Source organism: Somniosus microcephalus, chromosome 22 (genome assembly GCF_052327205.1).
Source record: "Somniosus microcephalus isolate GS21.2 chromosome 22, FLI_Smic_1.0, whole genome shotgun sequence".
Lineage (NCBI taxonomy): Eukaryota > Metazoa > Chordata > Chondrichthyes > Squaliformes > Somniosidae > Somniosus > Somniosus microcephalus.
In genome coordinates, this window is record NC_141008.1 from 62,870,812 (window position 1) to 62,886,408 (window position 15,597).

The 15,597-nt window shown below is 45.0% G+C and overlaps 1 protein-coding gene across 2 annotated transcripts in view; it reads left to right on the plus strand.

The window, feature by feature from the left end:
- Positions 1-15,597, plus strand: part of LOC147102462 (TNF receptor-associated factor 4-like) — a 132,185-nt gene that overhangs the window by 99,286 nt on the left and 17,302 nt on the right. For both annotated transcript variants that reach the window (XM_085964941.1, XM_085964940.1), the window contains exon 2: positions 485-536. In XM_085964941.1, the coding sequence (XP_085821067.1) occupies positions 485-536 (52 nt within the window). The remainder of the gene's footprint in view (positions 1-484; positions 537-15,597) is intronic.

Consider the following 15,597-nt stretch of genomic DNA (forward strand, 5'->3'; position numbering starts at 1 on the left):
GCAACCCTAGTGGGAAAAATCTCCGATTGCATTTGTTTGTGTATAGAATGCACGCACTGCAGCTTTGTCCAACTATACTGTCTGCCAGTTCTCTGTACGTATCTAATGACGTGAACGTAAAACTGAATTTGATTTTCGTTTTGAAATGGTATACTTTCCGGACAATTGAAAAGCAAACTTTTTGAACATGGTGATGTTCTGGATTTTGACTTTAGCCGTTTGCCTGCCCAGCTACACTTCAAAAAAAAAAAAAAAAAACCCTGTGTAATTCATTGTGTAAAGTGCATGAAGACGTGTATAAATGCTGCGTTATATTAATATACTGAGAGAGAGACCCTACCTCTAATGTGTCTCATTAGTGCTGTTGGTAAAATTGCCAAGGAAATGCACGAAGGGACCTCAGATCTGCCCCTGTTAGCTACATATTAAATAATTAGTGTTGTACACAGCCTGTGCATTTACCAGTTCTTCTTCTTTGTTTCAGTGAGGGCGTGTTTAAATGTCCCGAGGACCAGCTTCCACTTGACTACGCAAAGGTAAATGACCGTCACGCATGCAAATTGCCCTTTCCTCACAGCAACTTTTACTTTTCTTGCACTAATTAGGTAGTCTGAGTTACCAAAATGTAATTTGCTACAATTCATCTGCCTGTTCAGCACAGCACCATAGTGCGTGAGGCCCCCCCCCCCCCCCCCCACCCCCCTGTATCGGGAGATACCTTAGGGGCCTTGCTGCTGCCTTTTGTCATCTTATTCTCTACAGCACTCAGCCACATCTCTGGTAATTGTTGTAATGAGCCTGCCTTCAGGCTCACCATATTTATCCTTTTATTGTGCAGCTTACAAAGGCCTTTTTTATGGTTCTTCCTGGCTGCCTGTTCAACAAAGCAGTTGTGTTTTTCCCCCCCCTCTGCGGGGGGGGGGGGGGGGGGTCCCCTGCCACCCAATTTTCTCCGGTATTTTGCCCAAGTGTCTGTTCTTTGTGTGCACTCCTAGATAGCGAGTTTGGCTATTCGGCATCGAAGCTAAGGCCAAAATTCCTGCCCTCGTCGCACATGCATATTTCTGGCAAGGAATGGTCACTGGATAGCCATTGGAGCCAGGCTATTTTTTTGGTTGCTTCTTTCCCTTCCCACTACTCCCATAGCCCAGGGATGTTGCGGGAATTTTGTGAGACCCCTAACTCGACACAGACCATGGATTGAATCTGGGACCTTCTGGTCTGTATAACCTGTACCACAATTATCCATTAAACCACTCGCAGAAAGCTCGCTGTATTACATTTCTATAACTCGAAAGGTTTTCATTGCTATTATTGGGCGCACACTCATTCCAATTTCTTAAATTTTTGTTTTTAATCCTCTCTCCTGGCTGCTAGTGTTTGCCTTCATTTTATTGCAAGTGGTGGGGGGGGGGGGGGGGAGGAGTGACAGAAAAGAGTTGGAAATAGTGTGAGTAAAGCAGGACTGCTCTCAAACTATTGCCACTCTGCAAGCTCCTCAGTCCCTCAAGAAAACCGTCCAAAATGTGACCAAGAGCAGGCACTGCCCTGTAAGTGCATGGTCAGTTTGTTAAAATATGTGACCATCAGCATTTTTACAACTGCAAAATAAAAGAATACTGAGGCATTTGACCAGAAATTGTGAGGAGCCAAAGAACAAGTTATTTATATTAAAAAAAATTTTTTTTTTTTAAAATAGTTTTTCCATAATGTAATGTGACATTTCTTGTAGTTCAAAGTTGCCCTGTCACATTCTATTAACTAATGTGCAGCAGCAACATTTCTTCAAGATTTTATGTGTTGCCCTGTAAATCCAATTTGCTCAAGAAATTTATACGGTATATCTTGGGAGTTGTGAACCAGGTTTCCAACAATGATGCTCTTGTTTGTTTGTTTTTGTTTTTTATTTAATCTCTTGAGTCCGCTAAATTGCATCCGACTTCCAGCTCCAGAGCCAGGCTCAGCTTCTCTCCCCCTCTGTCGGCTGGAGAAATGGCCATTTGTCCGCGGTTTGCAAGGATTGAAGACGGTGTTTATTCTAAACTCGCTGCTTCCCTGCTTTCACCCAGTGTTAACCGTGCCAAAAGGAACTGCGATTGAAATCGCTTTTCATTCACTCAATTGGTAGATTGAGAAATTAGCACAGTGAATGTGACTATTTGTCAATGGGTGCTTGAATACACTTTGTGATATTGTTTCCCCTCTCCTGTCTGAGCTGGCAGTGAAATCCCAGTGCGTGGAGAGACGGTGGGAAATGCATTTTTTTTTTTAGTACTGCTTTTATTAATGCAGATGTTCCTTTTTCTTTTTGTTCTCCTGTGCCTCATCAATCTCATGACGTGTAGAAGTAGTTTCATTTCCCCAAACGTTTGTTCTGGGGAGCATTCTTTGAAGTTATTTGTAGATTGTAATCCTCTCATGTCGTTGAGTTCAATTTTTAAAATCCCCCCCCCCCCCCCCCCACTACTACTGTCCAAACTGTAAATCTTTCTGTTCTCTAGCCTCTTCTTTTTTTTAAATTAGCCTTGAAGTAAGTGAGGAGATGGACTTTGATATTTCCTCCCTCTCTCCTTCCGTTCTCCTCTCCACGGGCTGCAGGCAACTGTATCTCTGGCCCTGAAGGAAGGAGGCTCTGGACTGTGGACCATCTGCTGGCACTCGAAGCTCTGATGTTTTCACCGGGTGTGCTGCTTACTGGATTGTGTCCCGAGATTGCATCTCGGCTACAGATAATACATTTAGCTTCCATATGGAGCTTCAACTAAAGACCCAACTAAGAACTGTTGAAACTCTAAACTGAGGCAAACCTGCTTGACTATAGACACCAAAACAAAAGCAAAATGCTGGAGATCTGTAATTAAAACCAGAAAATGCTGGAAATGCTTAACATCAGTGAAGAGAAACAAGAGTCAGCATTTCAGGTCGATGATCTTGCATCATAATCATTGATTGTAGACATCCTCGGGATTCATTAAACCCGTGGTTGATGGTCAGTCTTCAGCTGCCTGGGTGCTTTTTGAAGTTGTTGCATCAAGATGGGCAAATGAGCTCTTCTCGGGGCGGAAAAGGCCACAGAAAGCTGACCAATACACACCCAAAGTTTCCAGTTTCCAGTTTTGATCCCAAGTCTAAAATGAGATGGCTGATATCAGTCAGTGGCAGTGGGGGCATTGCACTTGGGCCTAAGTGGGGATTCGACTGCTGTTCACTGACCTCTGTTGAAGGGTTTGCACATTGGCCATCCATTCAGGACAGCATCTGATTTGACAGTGATCTCTTTTCCCCTTCTCTCCCGTAGTAAAATAACTTGCCAACACTCGCTATCCAGGATTCAGTATGAATATGTTCAAAATCGAGGGGTTTTGATAGAGTAGATAGGGAGAAGCTGTTCCCACTGGCAGGTGTGTCCGTAAACAGAGGACACAGATTGGCAAAAGAACCAAAGGGGAGATTAGTTTTTTTTATGTGGAGAGTTATGATCTGGAATTCATTGCCTGGAAGTGGTTCAATTACTCGTCCATCGCAGCAGCTGCAGATAATCCTCTGCTGGCTTTAGTGTTCCAGGCTAGGGAGAACGAGGAGCAAAGTTTCCTGGTCCTGATTGTGGGCCCTCCCAGAGTGTGGGGATATCTGGTGTGGACGGGGCTGCATCCAGCTGCGCTGTCCCTGATGATTGAAAATTCTGCTGAGAATTAATGTCCAGGCTGGTAAATTGAAGTGACTATTGGGCACGTTTCCTGAAGGTGGTGGTTGTTCATGGAACAGACCACTGCACGAGTTGTTGTCTTCAGAAGAGAGGTGGGGGTGGGAGGGGAAGGAAAAATAATCAGGAATTACATTTGCGAGCTCACCTCTCTGAGCTGTTGGGTACGCACAGTTATCTTTGAAGGCCACCAGTGTGTCACTTTTCTCCTCTTGCCTGTGTGTGCTCTGTAATGATGCCGGATGAATAAGATGGTTTTGCTTTTTTTTTTACATCAAACGCAACCTTTCCCCACACTTCCCTTTTCTGGCCATGAATGCATTTGTTGTTCCTCAGTCACTGGGGACAATGACGTTTCTGTTGGGTTCCAATGTATTTCAACAGGGAAAAACCACAGTCTGTTTCAGTAAATGCTCTCGGGCTGCTTGGTTAAAGAAAACTGCTGCGGCAGCAAATCGCTACCCAGCCACACATTGCAAGGAAATGAGGTAAAGGCGAAGAATCTCTGAGCATGAATGATGGGACTGACCTTCCGCATCAGATCTCTTGTGAAAATGCCGGTTTCAGTACTTGGTTTCCATCATCTTTTGGCACAAAGTCTGATTTGTGCAACAAAAAAGAGAAAATCTGTCTGCTTGTTCCCCTGATGGGTATATGGTTATAGATGAGACAAAAACACACATTTTTCCCTTGCTCTTGCAGGGGTGAGTGGCTTTAATGTTTGTCGACAAATGAATCCGTAACCGTATTGGGTCAAAATAATTGTCATGAAAGGCTTTGGATATTAAAAATAAGGGGTGGAAAGTTTCCGGAAATTTTCCACGGGAAGTTTAGCTTGGGAATTTTGCCCAAAAAAGCACATGCTAGCATAATATTGTTTTTTTTGTATTTCTTTTTTTTTCCCACAGGTCCTCTCTTAAAATTACTAACAGAGATGGAATCTTAATTATTAAGGAATTTCTTAATCAATATATGTTTATCTTACTTGGCTTGTTTTAATAATTACAAGTTTTGTGTGTGACTGTGAACAAATGTGTCCTGATTGAGTGGATGAGCGATTAGCTCCCTCTATTTGTAATATTTGCATATCGAATTGTGATTGGCCTGCAGGCATCTGTAAGACTGCTATAGTTTTTTAAAGATCCAGGTTAGGGGTCCTGAGGGAAGTCATTTTGTTTTCTGCTGATGTTGTGATAATGCAGTAAGTAAATCAGACTTTATACCAAATAAACCAGTTACTTGTTGAACTCTGTTGTCCTTCAATTTAAAATATACAAAATAATACACTATTGGTGATGTAGCGTCGTGTGTGTACAGGTCATGCTTCCATCACATGGAGCATCAGCAAAAATGTACTCGCCCTGTTGCAATCGTGCTGATCGACCGCAGTTCGACACAGAGACGAATGCCCTTTATTTCTCTGCATAGAACAATGCCACGTTTACCGTCGGATGTGTGGAAGCATTTTACCCCAGGCATTAAAGATGGAAAGACTGTGTACATGTGCAAACACTGTAGAAAGCCATATGTAAAGAATGCCACAAAGATGCAGCAGCATTTATCCAAATGCAACAACTTCACTCAAAGCTCACGGCAGTCAGCCCAGAGTTCCTCTGCTTCCATTCAAGAAGATGATGGTTCTCATTCAGCATCAGGCTCCTTATCATCGGCAACTCCTGGCCCACTTGGAAGGTTCTTTGATACAATGGATAACCATAGCCAGAAGAATGCAGATGAGTGCCTTGCTCGAGCTATATATGCAACAGGCTCACCCCTCATGCTCACAGCCAATGTGTACTGGAAGAGATTTTTCAATGTTATTCGCCCTGCATACTGTCCTCCCACCAGACATGCTTTGTCTACTTATTTGCTGGAGGCTGAGTATAACAGAGTCCAAGGAAAGCTCAAAGAAACGATAGCGATGGCAGACTGTGTTGCAGTTATCTCAGATGGGTGGTCAAATGTACGAGGGGAGGGCATCATAAACTACATCGTCTCCACTCCTCTCCCAGTGTTCTTCAAGAGCACAGACACGAAGGACAACAGACACACAGGCACGTACATTGCTGATGAGCTGAAAGCGGTCATCAACGATCTTGGATCACAAAAGGTCTTTGCAGTAGTTACTGACAATGCTGCGAATATGAAGGCTACTTGGGCTCAAGTGGAGGAGGCCTACCCTCATATTACGTCTATTGGGGGCGCAGCTCATGGGCTTAACCTGCTCCTCAAGGACATCATGGGTTTGAGAACCATGGAAGCACTGTACAAGAGAACCAAGCAAGTTGTTAAGTATGTCAGGGGAAAACAGGTAGTTGCAGCAACCTACAACTCCAAGCAAATGACAAAGAACAAGAACACCACACTGAAGCTGCCCAACAACACTAGATGGGGTGGTGTTGTCATAATGTACAACAGCCTTCTGGAGGGTAAGGAGTCGCTGCAAGAAATGGCAATATCCCAGTCTGGGGATATGGAAACCACCATCAAGAAAATACTGCTGGATGATGTGTTTTGGGAGAGAGTGGTTAGCAGCCTTAAACTACTCTCACCAGTAGCATCTGCAATTGCTCAGATTGAAGGAGATGACGCTGTCTTGTCAGATGTTCTCAGCCTTTTTACTGATTTTAAAAGAACAAATCAGCATTGCCCTACCCACATCCCTGCTGCTCAAAGCAGAGGAGAAGGCAATTGTTCAATTCATACAGACGCATCAAGAATTTTGTGTCAAGCCGATTCATGCTGCAGCATACATGCTGGACCCAAAGCATGTTGGGAGACCAATACTTTCTGGAGAACAGATCAACAGCGCTTAGTGTGATTTCTACCCTCACACCATCTCAATCTGGATGTGGGCAAAGTTCTGGGAAGTCTGGCAAAGTTCTCTACCAAGCAAGGTCTTTGGAATGGGAATGGGGATGGGATATGGGAATCATGCAAGCATATCAGTGCACATACCTGGTGGAAGGGACTTTGTGCATCTGAGGCCCTGTCACCTATTGCATCGGTGATACTCCAAATCCCACCTTCATCAGCGGCCTCTGAACGAAACTGGTCACTTTTTGGGAATACGCATACAAAGGTGCGCAACAGGCTGACTAACGAGAGTGGAGAAACTGGTGGCTATCCGGGCGAACCTACAACTTATTGAGCCAGATACAGAAGTGTCCACCACACAGCTAGACACTGACACAGAGGAGGAAATGGACACGCCAGAGTCAGAGAATCAGGAGGAGCAATGAGGAGTAGAAGACTCTGAAGACTCATGAGTAGAAGACTCAAAGGGACAAAATAAGGACAAATTACAGGCTAAATAAGCTGACGCTCTTTTTTATTTTAGATGGGTCTTTTTTGTGGGGGTTCAATAAAGTTCAAAATGATAACCTAAATAAAGTTTTGAAAGCCTGTTTTTATTTGTATGGCACAGTATGTCTATTTTGACGACAAAGATAATATAAGGGTCAGAGACAAAAACCATCAGTGTGCAAAAAAACTCTAAATTCCCATGGAAAGTTTCCTCTTTTAAAAATTCCCAGAATTTTGCAACCCTATTAAAAAATCATTTCTATCTACTTCTTAGCCAGCCCTTTCCAAGCGTGCCTCCTAGTCAGCTGGGTATGGAGTGTCATTGATTGATTGACAGCTGTCCACGGCTAAGGCCGCCTCGTGCTCTTTAATCTTTCCCAGTCGTCCACCCAGCCGAGGCATAGACTATAAGAGCAGGGAGGTTATGATGGAGCTGTACAAAACGCTAGTTAGGCCACAGCTGGAATACTGTGTGCAGTTCTGGTCGCCACACTCTAGGAAGGATGTGACTGCATTGGAGAGGATGCAGAGGAGATTGACCAGGATGTTACCTAGGCTGGAGCGCTTCAGCTATGAAGAAAGACTGGACAGGCTGGGGTTGTTTTCCTTGGAGCAGAGAAGGCTGAGGGGGGACCTGATTGAGGTGTACAAAATTATGAGGGGCATAGATAGGGTAGATAAAGAGGAGCTTTTCCCCTTAGTAGAGGGGTCAATAACAAGGGCATAGATTCAAGGTAAGGGGCAGGAGGTTTAGAGGAGATTTGAGGAAGAACTTTTTCACCCAGAGGGTGGTTGGAATCTGGAACTCACTGCCTGAAAGGGTGGTAGAGGCAGGAACCCTCACAACATGCAAGAAGCATTTGGATGAGCACTTGAAATGCCATAGCAGACAAGACTACGGACCAAGTGCTGGAAAATGGGATTAGATTAGACAGGGCTTGATGGCTGGCGCGGACGCGAAGGGCCTCTTTCTGTGCTGTATGACTCTGACACCCCCCCCCCAATTCTATCTAAAAGAAAGCGTCTTTCATAATCTCCCAAAGATTGTCGCAGCCAGTGAAATATTTTCTGTAGTGTAGTCACATGTAATATAGCGAAACGGGCACAGCAGTGACCCACAAACAGCGATGGGATAAATGAGCAGATAATCTCTTTTAGTGATGTTGGTTGAGGGATAAATGAGAATTCCCCTGTTCCTCTTCGAATAGCACCATGGGATCTTTTCCGTCCACTTGGGAGGGCGGATGGGTCCTCGGGTTAAAGCCTCGTCTGAAAGACGGCACCTCCAATCACGCAGTGCCCACTCAGTATGTCACTGAAGTGCCCAGGTTCCGTGGTCAAGTTGACCTATCATTTCATGCTGCTGCTTGGTCAAGAGGGTAAACTATAAGCCAAGGTATTGTTGCAGCCCGTGGTACAAGAAAAGAAAATATTTGCATTTGTATAGTGCCTTTCATCTTCTCGGCCTGTGTCCCAAAGTGCTTCACAGTTAATGAATTACCTTTGAAACAAAAGCCAGATGCTGTGGATGCTGGAAATCTGAAATAAAAACCAAAAATGCTGGAAATACTCAGCAGATCAGCCAAGCATCTGTGGCGAGAGAAACCCAAGTTAACGTTAGCGTAATTACTTTTGAAATGTAGTCTGTGTTATTTGACAAACACAGCAGACAATTTGTGCACAGCACAACAAGAAGATTAACGACCACTTAATCTGGTTTTGATGGTGTTGATTGAGGGATGGGGGAACCCAACAAATTGCCACGGAATCTATTAACGTCCACCTAGCCCGGCAGATGGGTCTAAAAGTTCATCCAAAAGACAGCACCTTCAACAATGCAGCACTCCTTCAGTACGCCACTCAAGTGTCAACCTAGATTTAAATGCTGAAAACCTGTAATGGGCCTTAAACCTGACTTGAGAGCAAGTGTGCTGAGCCAAATTGACAGTTAAGGAGCCACGGTGACAGAAGGGAAGAACGATGCAAGATGCCTCCTTCCTTAGACAACCTGAGCAAAACCAGGAACTCCTCTCCTAGAGAACATAGGAACAGGAGTAGGCTTTTTGAGCCTGTTCTGCCATTCAATTAGATCATGGCTCCATTTGATCCAGAGAGGGTGCAGAGAAGATTTACAAGGATGATACCAGAAATACCAGGGTATGCATATGATGAACATGCTGGGTCTCTCTCCTCTTGACAAAAGAAGGCAATAGAGGTCTTTAAAATTATGAAAGGTTTTGATAGACTCGAGACAGAGGGTGTTTCCACTTGTGAGGAAGAGCAAAACTAGAGGCCATCAATGTAAGATAGTCACCAAGAAATCCAATAGGGAATTCAGAAAAAACTTCTTTACCCAGAGTGTGGTGAGAATGTGGAACTCACTACCCTGAGTCTCCAGTGCAGTGCTGAGGGAGTGCTGCACTGTCGGAGGTGCTGTCTTTCGAATGAGATGTTCAACCGAGGCACCGTCTGCCCCCTCGGGTGGATGTAAAAGATCCCACGGCACTAGTCGAAGAAGAGTAGGGGAGTTATCACTGGTGTCCTGGCCAATATTTATCCCTCAATCTACATCACTGATGCGCTATCAATTACTCATAAAAGACTGAGAGTTAAGAGAGTAACTAAAGGCTTTTATTAGCAAAGAACAGAGCATGCCTCTCGTGGTTGACTGGGTTCCAAGAAGGCAGGGGGCTGCAGGTCAATCACCTTTATACCTGGGCCTGTGGGTGGAGCCAGCCGAGACATGTTGAGGCATGCATAGGTAAAACAGTGTGTTACAACAACAACAACAACAACAGTGGTTTACCACAATCACTAAAACAGATTATCTGGTCATTATCACATTGCTGTTTGTGGGACCTTACTGTACGCAAATTGGCTGCCGCGTTTCCTATATTACAACAGTGACTGCACTTCAAAAGTACTTAATTGGCTGTAAAGCGCTTTGAGATGTCCGGTGGTCGTGAAAGGCGCTATATAAATGCAAGTCTTTCTTTCACAGGGAGTGGTTGAAGCGAATAGTATAGATGCATTTAAGGGGAGGCTAGACAAGCATATGAGGGAGAAGGGAATAGAGGGGTACGCTGATGGATTTAGATGAGGAAAGACTGGAGGAGGCTCGAGTGGAGCATAAACGCCGGCATGGACTGGTTGGACCAAATGGCCTGTTTCTGTGCTGTATATCCTATGTAATATCCCTCGATACCCCTGCCTAATAAAAAAAAACCTATCAACCTCTGTTTCCACGGTCTTTTGGGGGTAAGAATTCCGGGTTTCCACTCCCTTTTGCTTGCAAACTCTGCAGAACCCACTGTTTCTCACTCGAGATTGGGATCTGTGCTCGTCATAGACATAGGAGCAGGAGTAGGCCATTCGGCCCCTCGAGCCTGCTCCGCCATTCAATGCGATCATGGATGATCTTCCAAATTCAGTACCCGGTTCCTGCTTTCTCCCCATACCCCTTGATCCCTTTAGCCTTAAGAAATATATCCAACTCCTTCGTGAATATATTTAATGTATTGGCCTCTACTGCCTTCTGTGGTAGAGAATTCCACAGGTTCACCACTCTCTGGGTGAAGAAATTCTTCCTCCTCTCTGTCCTAAATGGCTTACCCCTTATCCTTAGACTGTGACCCCTGGTTCTGGACTCCCCTGCCATCGGGAACATCCTTCCTGCATCTAGTCTGTCCAGTCCTGTCAGAATTTTATAAGTTTCAATGAGATCCCCTCTCTTCTAAACGCCAGCGAGTACAAGCCCAATCGACCCAATCTCTCCTCATACGTCATTCCTGCCATCCCAGGTATCAGCCTGGTGAATCTTTGCTGAACTCCTTCCATGGTAAGAACATCCTCCCTCAGATAAGGCGACCAAAACTGCACACAATACTCAAGATGCGGTCTCACCAAGGTCCTGTACAACTGCAGCAAGACATCCTTGCTCCTGTACTCAAATCCTCTCGCTACAAAGGCCAACATGCCATTTGCCGCCTTAACCGCCTGCTGCACCTGCATGCTTACCTTCAGCGACTGGTGCACAAGGACACCCAGGTCTCGTTGCACTTCCCCTTCTCCCAATCTATTGCCATTCAGATAATCTGCCTTCCTGTTTTTGCCACCAAAGTGGATAGCCTCGCGTTTATCCACGTTATATTGCATCTGCCATGCTTTTGCCCAATCACCCAACCTGTCCAAATCATCCTGGAGTTTCTCGGCATCCTCCTCACAGCACACACGCCCACCCAGCTTTGTGTCGTTTGCAAATTTGGAGATATTACACTCCTAGGTGAGACCCCAGCACTTCGGTGTTGTTGCTGATTCTTTCCTTAACCCCCACCCATCCCCCAAACTCCCTTCTGGCTTCTCTTGCTAATTGTCCATTGTACAGTCTTGCATTCTGCCAACGAAAATGTTGATCAGACCCACATCCTTTTCAAATCATCTGAACATATCAAAAGGTACATTGTGAACAGTTGATCTTTGGGCAACAAAATAGTCTTCCATCAGTGACCAAGTTAGGAAACACACCACCACACCGGGAACCTACCACAAACAGTATAAATAAAGCCATCACAAAACTCTTTAGAATTGAGCACAAATAGCATCACTAAACACTTTCCCAGTGCCAGCAGCCCTTTTCAATTTTCTAATTTCATTCTGACGGAACTCCTCAGTGAGTGAGTGCAATCCTCTGCTTGACTCTAAATAACTGGCAGCTTTATTTAAATAAGCATCTCAAGGTTCTGAATCTATTTTATTTTCCCAGCTTTTGCCTTTTGAGTGAGTGACGTGGGTTTTTTTTTTTTGGTGCCGCTGTGAGGAGGTACTTTCACGCTGAAAGTGAATTGTACAATCGAGGGAGCAGCGGATCGCTTTCCCTCCCTTTTTCACATCAAGCAGATTAGTACAATTCTGTGTCTGTTCCGTGGTAGCAGCCTGGAGAGTAGGGTTCTGTAACCCTGTGAGGAGGACCTCCTTGAGGTTGAACTGATGCCAGTGATGGGGAGGGAAACCGAGGCACAAGAAAGCTTTTTTTATTCTCAAATGTGGGCTTACTGGCATTTTTCCATCTAAATTAAAGGCAGTACTCCTTTCACTTTTTTTTGTTCCTTCCCTGCCCCCTAGTCTCTGTGATTGTTAATTCAAAGTTTGAAAGAGTCACATTGTATTACTTGAAGGAGTGTAGTAATTATTATTTAATTTTTTTTTTTAAAGTGTGGCGGTACCACTGGTTGTCCCTTACATTGAGATACATAATTCCCTTTAACTTACCTTTTGGGGCCGTTGCCCTTTTAAGACGCACAGCCAGCCGATGGGAGCGACGCAATCTTCCGCTCCCGCGGCAAGCACCGGCACAGCCCGGCATCCCGACTTGGCCTCAACGGCCAACGACGCGCATCACGTGACACCCTAAGCGCGGGAAACGCGAGCAGCGTGATGACGTCATCACGCTCCCCACAGGACTGCGAACTCAGTCCTTGTGGAGTCCCCGCTGGGACAAGACCTACACCACGGTGCTCCTACAGTCAGCCATTTTACCTGCTATCTTACCTGCTGTAATTAGCCTGTTCCTGTAAATAAACAACTTATTTATAGTTCGTCGAAGTCAAACTCTCTTATTTAGTGGCGATTTACACGAACCGCTACAACAGTACAGTTGTGAAGGGTGAGCGGTTGGGACAGTCATTCCATCCCCACAAAACGAGCAGCTCTTGCTCATTGGGGGTAGGCAGGGGGCCATCATCCTATTGTCTGGGCTGGTATACAGAATAGAGTGGATCAAATTCTTGTGCAGTGTATCACCCGAGCCTGCGTAGGTTAATAAAGTTAACTGTGTACCGTGAGCTATTGGATATAGGGTAAGATGAAGTAGAGTGGGGAGGAGGCTCACGTGGAGCATAAAAACTGGCCTAGACCTGTTGGGCCGAATGGCCTATTTCTGTGCTGTCCATGACTTGATATTAAACACCCTAAAGCTTTTGGGTTCGAGTGGAAGACGCAGCTGAGGTAAAATGTTGCCGTTGCAAGTATTCTCCCCCTGGCCCCATCACTCGGTGTAAGATGTGCCCCCCACACACATACCCAGATCGTCTGTGCTGTAATATATTCATTTTTTTCTTCTCTTGCCGTCAGCCGAAAACTGTAGTCAAATGTATTCCACACTCTAATGAGACCCAGCAGGCACCTTGTGGCAGCAGCCCAGAAACTGGATGAATGTAGCTCTTGGAGATGGCTCCCCCCTGACTTGTGAGGGGGTGAGGGGGTTTGGCGCTCTTCGAGGTCAGGGAGCCAGAACCCACGTGACCTGCGGCCAAACACTAAGCAGATTCATCAGCGTGAAGCTGCCAGTGATGCCTTTTTAGCTGTGCAGCTTTTAATTTCTGTTTGGCTGTTGTATTTGTTTTAATCTCCGGTTTGTTTATGCCAAATATATTTATAGTACAATTAATTATATGTCAAGAGTTCAAACTGTGTGATGAAGATGTCGGCCTTCATGTAGCGTGTGCAGATTCAGAACGGGAGCTCGGATTTCCCGCCAGCTTTGTGCTGTTAACAGATTCACTGTGTAGCCCTGTGGTATACAGTTGGCTTTACATATAATGCTGGCAGAAAAACATCCCAAATATCGTGCTGGGTAAAACTCTCGGTGAGATGACACGGGTGTTTTATCTTGCCAGACTTTGAAGTTCTTGGAATCACTCATCAATGATTCAGCGCACACACTTGGGGCTGTGCTGCAAGGTGGTGGACCAACTGCCCTGCAACTCGTGCTTGTAAAGTTGCCTCTGAAAAGTGAGGCATTGCTATGAGACGGAGTGGAAATGAAGTAAACTTGCATGCAGAGTTTAGAAAAATGAGAGGGGATCTGACCGAGCAAGACAGACTGTATGCAGGGAGGATGTTTCCCCTGGTTGGGGGTTCTAGAACCAGGGGTCACAGTCTCAGGATATGAAATAGGACTGAGATGAGAAATTCCTTCACTGAGGGTGGTGAACCTGTGGAATTCTCTACCACAGAAGGCTGTGGAGGCCAAGTCACTGAATATATTTAAGAAGGAGATGGATAGATTTCTAGACGCAAAAGGCATCAAGGGGTATGGGGAGAGCGTGGGAATATGGTATTGAGATAAAGGATCAGCCATGATCATATTGAATGGCAGAGCAGGCTCGAAGGACCGAATGGCCTACTCCTGCTCCTATTTTTCTATGCTGCGCCAGGAGAACCTGGAGCTGGGTATGTAGTGCAGTTGGATTTCATTGCAGTCAGCATTCAGTTGGGCTTGAACTCGTAATCTACCAACTGTTCAGGTAAAGACTGAACGATTAATTGATTATTTCATTCATAACCATGAGAATACACTGGACCAAAGAAAGAGCATTGTGTTCTATCTGGCCAGTCCCACTTAAATTATCGAAGTAAAGTGGGTAGCGGTTGCACTTGGTGTTGACGTTGCATCGTTGACTAGCTGAGTGTACCTGAATGTGGTGAGAAGGCAATCTTGGTGATTTTTCCATCCTTTGCAATGAACACCCAACCAAAATCAATGAAACCCTCCCTTGGCACAGGCCCCAAGTCCCTTGTGTCTGTCGAGGCCTCGATTTGAATGCTTTATTCCCCTTCTATTTAAGTCAGGCACCGAACTGGTAATTCAGACCAGCTTTGCTGGCCCTGCTGCAGTAACTTTAGGGACCACGCACAGACATTACAAATTTACATTGTGTGCTAGAACAGTACAAAGCTTAATTTGCACCAGGCTCAAATCTAAACCCACTTCTGTACTGGTTCAATTCTAGTCCTGGTTGCTACAAGGACCAAACCTCGGTGATTTAAGCAGCGGGGGCTGAGTTTTAATGATTCTGAAGTGTTTGTATTGCAAAAGTGCAGCACGGATTGGGTATTGTGTTGAGAGTTCCAACTATCACTCCCCATGGGTTTACTTGCTGAGCTTGCATCAACTGGGGAAGAAGAAAGCAGGCAGCGCAAGGAGCGCACGTCAACCCAAGCACCCCACCCACCCGCCCCTTCAACCACCGTCTGCCCCACCTGTGACAGAGACTGTAGGTCCCGCATTGGACTCATCAGTCACCTGCAAACTCATTTTTAATGTGGAAGCAAGTCATCCTCGGTTCCGAGGGACTGCCTAAGAAGACTTGCTGAGCTTGCATCAACTGGGGAAGAAGAAAGCATCATTTACCAGGGTAGCATTTGTTCTTCGGATTATAACAGGACATTAAGGCAGGTCATTTAGTCCTTTGAATTGCACCCTGTACTGCAGAATTGGATCGATATATATAAATAAATAAATAAAATTAAAAAATTATTTATATATAATAAATAAATAAGGGCAAAGGTACATAATCCTGGGTTGGGTTGAAATATTACCTGATTTCGTGAATTTAGCTGCAGTCTGTGCTCTTCGTGATGCTCAAAAATGTATTTATGTATATTTTATGAAGAATAAATCTCTAGTCTTCGGGCTGGTCTATGCATTTTTATTGACTTTAGTGGCTATTGATATACTGTAATGCCCAACAAATCAATCATATTTGTGACATTACCTACTTTTTAATTCTCTGCCTCTCTTCCTGTGT